This window comes from Papaver somniferum, chromosome 8 (genome assembly GCF_003573695.1).
Source record: "Papaver somniferum cultivar HN1 chromosome 8, ASM357369v1, whole genome shotgun sequence".
In the NCBI taxonomy this organism is placed as follows: Eukaryota; Viridiplantae; Streptophyta; class Magnoliopsida; order Ranunculales; family Papaveraceae; genus Papaver; species Papaver somniferum.
The window spans coordinates 148,316,241-148,319,501 of NC_039365.1; the positions used below are offsets into that span (position 1 = coordinate 148,316,241).

The 3,261-nt window shown below is 35.4% G+C and overlaps 1 protein-coding gene across 1 annotated transcript; it reads right to left on the bottom strand.

The window, feature by feature from the left end:
* Positions 1-1,771: 1,771 nt before the first annotated feature.
* LOC113306177 (GEM-like protein 4) lies at positions 1,772-2,221 on the bottom strand. Its single transcript, XM_026555147.1, has one exon. It carries the CDS (start codon positions 2,219-2,221, stop codon positions 1,772-1,774), a length of 450 nt encoding a protein of 149 aa, XP_026410932.1.
* Between the last annotated feature and the right edge of the window lie 1,040 nt (positions 2,222-3,261).

A 3,261-nucleotide genomic window follows, 5' to 3' on the forward strand; every position in this document is an offset into this window, starting at 1 on the left:
ATGCTGAGTTTGAGAGAGAATGCAGCAAAAATGGGACTGAAACTCTGAATGGTGATGCATGAAACCATTGAATGAGCACGGTCTATTAGCACTAAAGCTTGGTTTAGTCATTACTGACGCACTAATGTCAATTCTCAGGTGTTTCGAAGAGTCATCCATGAGTCATCAACATGGCATAAAGTGAAGAAACATAACATGATCTGATCTACTTAAAAGTGAAATAGAATCAAATAGGAATCAGTATTGGTTACAAAAGTTTGGCGGGTATACTATAATACTAATTTTATGAAGAAAGCTTTGGAAATAATTCCGAGCAATCCTACGCTGAGTTATTCTTTTCTTGTCATATCTTTTCTTTAATCAAAATAGAATCAATGTTAGTTATAATTATGCTTCAAAGAAATTATGTTTGTTTTAATTTGGTAAGAAGAGAACAGATAAGGTGGTTTGTTGTTGACTGGGGCCATGAGCCAACTCCTTTTGCAAGCCTTCAACCAGACACAACCATGTGCATGTAGCTGAATCGTGTAGGTTCAGTGTCAGCATTTTCTTTCTTTCTTTCTTTGTGTTTGGATTGCTTAATGGTGCTAGATAACAAAGGTGAATGCAGACTCCATAACTTTTTTTTTCCTCATCTCTTGGAAAGTTCTTCTTAGATAAGCAACGAGGTATTCAGATATTGGCTTATCAAAAGTATATCCATTTATATTGTTTCCATGAAGTAATCTGATGAATGGGATGGTGATCTGTATGAAGTAGGTGCATGTTTTTTTACCAACTGAGATTTCATAGTGGAGCCACAAGGCAGTAGGCACTAGCCAACCACTGCCAGCCTTCAAACCGCCACAAATGAACTTGTCATATGTGTATGTAACTGCATGGTGTAGGATATGAGTCAGCATTTCCTAGTATCTACTAGGATTTCTGTTTGGTGTCAGTCAAGTTGCTTCAAGAATAAGAAAAAAGAAAGCAGCCAGGTAGTAAGATATTGGCTATAGAAAAAGGAGACTAATAGAAACTAGCTAGTGTCTGACTCGGATTGCCAATGTGTGACTGCTGATCATATGCTTTTCACTGGTGATGACAATTGGGATGACCCTGCCAGATCCATTTCTGACAGGGTTAAATTGTACCAAAAACTTATAATATACTCCATTTGATGGGATCATGCGCCACTGTTCCTTGTGTCTTTTCTTTTATTTGTTTCCTTACCAGACTGTCATGCAAAATTACCCTGCATCGGCACAAAGGTTAGAGCCACTAGATAAGAAATACAAGTCGAAGTCGGCGCCTGCTATCTAGGACTGAAAATTGAACCAACAAGCTCCTCTCCTGGTGAACAGGTCCAAGTATTACAAAATGAGTATCCCAGTGGGAAAATGGAACAACAAGCTGCTAGGGCTCCTCCATTAGATGGACTAGATCGCAAGTCCAAGAACTTCATTTTCAGTCCTAAAATAGCAATTAATCTGAGAAGAGTGCTAATCAAACTTTGTAGCTAGAAATTTTTGTATTTTTGTATCTTGGTCCCTAATTTGATCATTTGTTCATACTCATTATATATATTGGAAAGAAAAGTAACATCTAAATAATTTAATGCATCTTGTTAAGAAAAGATAAATCGTAATTTTCATAACAATAAATGTTTCCATTGCAAAGAGATGAAAAGTACAACAAGGCTACTTGTACTGATACAAGAATTGCTAGTAACAGTATATGTTTCACTACTTATAGTCTTAAACCCATGATATATGTACAAATTCATGAATCCTCATCTTGACTGTTGTTGTTGAGATATGTTGATGGATTTTTGAAGAGTCTTGAAAGCTTTGTCGTAGTTAACAAAACCCATAAACCAGAAATCAAAATGATCAACTGTCACAATTTCTATGTACTTTTGTTTCGGTTTGTCGACATTCTGACTTTCTTCGACTTTTTTTATCTTCTCTACCGATATCACTACCTTGTAAGGTGTTCTAATAAATCCTCCGTTCATTGAAGAGATGGTTAAAGGTTTTTCACTGCAAAATGCAATTTTGTGGGTTGACACAAAGAGTAGACCAGCAATTGGACCAGCAGTGGTGGATAAATAACATCTTGATGCCTTTAGTAGTTTTTCGCCCTCGTCGACTCTAAATGTTTGTTTGAAGATCTTTTGCATTCCACCACCAGCTAACCTCAATTTAATTTCGATAACACTGTCTGGAATCTTGTTCATCATTATGTACTTAAACTAGTATACTAGTGTTTGAAGCCTTGAAGATATGAAATTCTGTAAACTTCAGTAGGATAATTTAGAAATATGGGTTTGCAAGCTCCTGAATGAAACCTTGAATTGTGAATGAAACAATTGAATGAGAAATGTGCATTTATAGGGACACCGGACAATAAAGTTGGTTTAGTGAGCCACCAACTTTAATTCTTTGGGTTTTGAAGAGTCACTCATGACTCATGCATCACCAGAGTCATGCATGAGTCATCACCAGGGCATAAAGTGTACAAGCATAACATGATTAGATTTATTTATTGACAAGAAAATCATAACCGGATTCAGTATTGGTTACAAAAGTTTGGTGGGTACAAAATAAATTCGTTTTTAAAAAAAGCTTAGGAAATAATTCCAAGCAATCCTACAATGATTTATTCTGTCTTTATTAATTTTTTTTTTTACTAGATTATGGAATCAATATTTGTCCTGGTTTATTAGATCTAAGTTGTTAATGGTAGAAATAAATCGGCGCTATTTTTTTTTTTTTTTATAATGGATACTCAGTGTATCCGCAAGTTTTTTAATGGAAGCTTGGTGCCTTTAGTTGATGAGTGTTAATTTGCAGTTTGATTAAGAAAACAAATATTTAAAAACTTGCTGCCACTGGATTTTACAATAGGGTCAGAGTCGTCAGACATATTCAATCAATGAGTTTTTGATTATTATCAGGTAAATTATACAATTAATACTCCAGATATATTTGGTTTAGTCGGCAGTGAAGAGAATCTACAGATAAGGTATTAAGGTGGATTATTATTTCCAGTAGGACCAAGAGCCAACACCATTGAAAGCCTTCAACTAGACACAAACATGTGTATGCAGCCGACTTGTTTAGTTTCATGGTCAGCATTTTCCTCTTTCTTTGTAATGGGATGTCTGGATAGTGCTGCTGAATACAGGAGATGCAGAGTACGTAACTACATCACCTTTCTCTGTGCAAATTTGAGCAACCAACTTTCTTTTCTTATCTCTTGGAAAATTCTTTCTTTAAG

What these genes read in the sequence shown, in the direction of transcription:
- LOC113306177 (XM_026555147.1), bottom strand. Translation starts at nt 2,221, where the DNA reads ATGATGAACAAGATTCCAGACAGTGTTATCGAAATTAAATTGAGGTTA.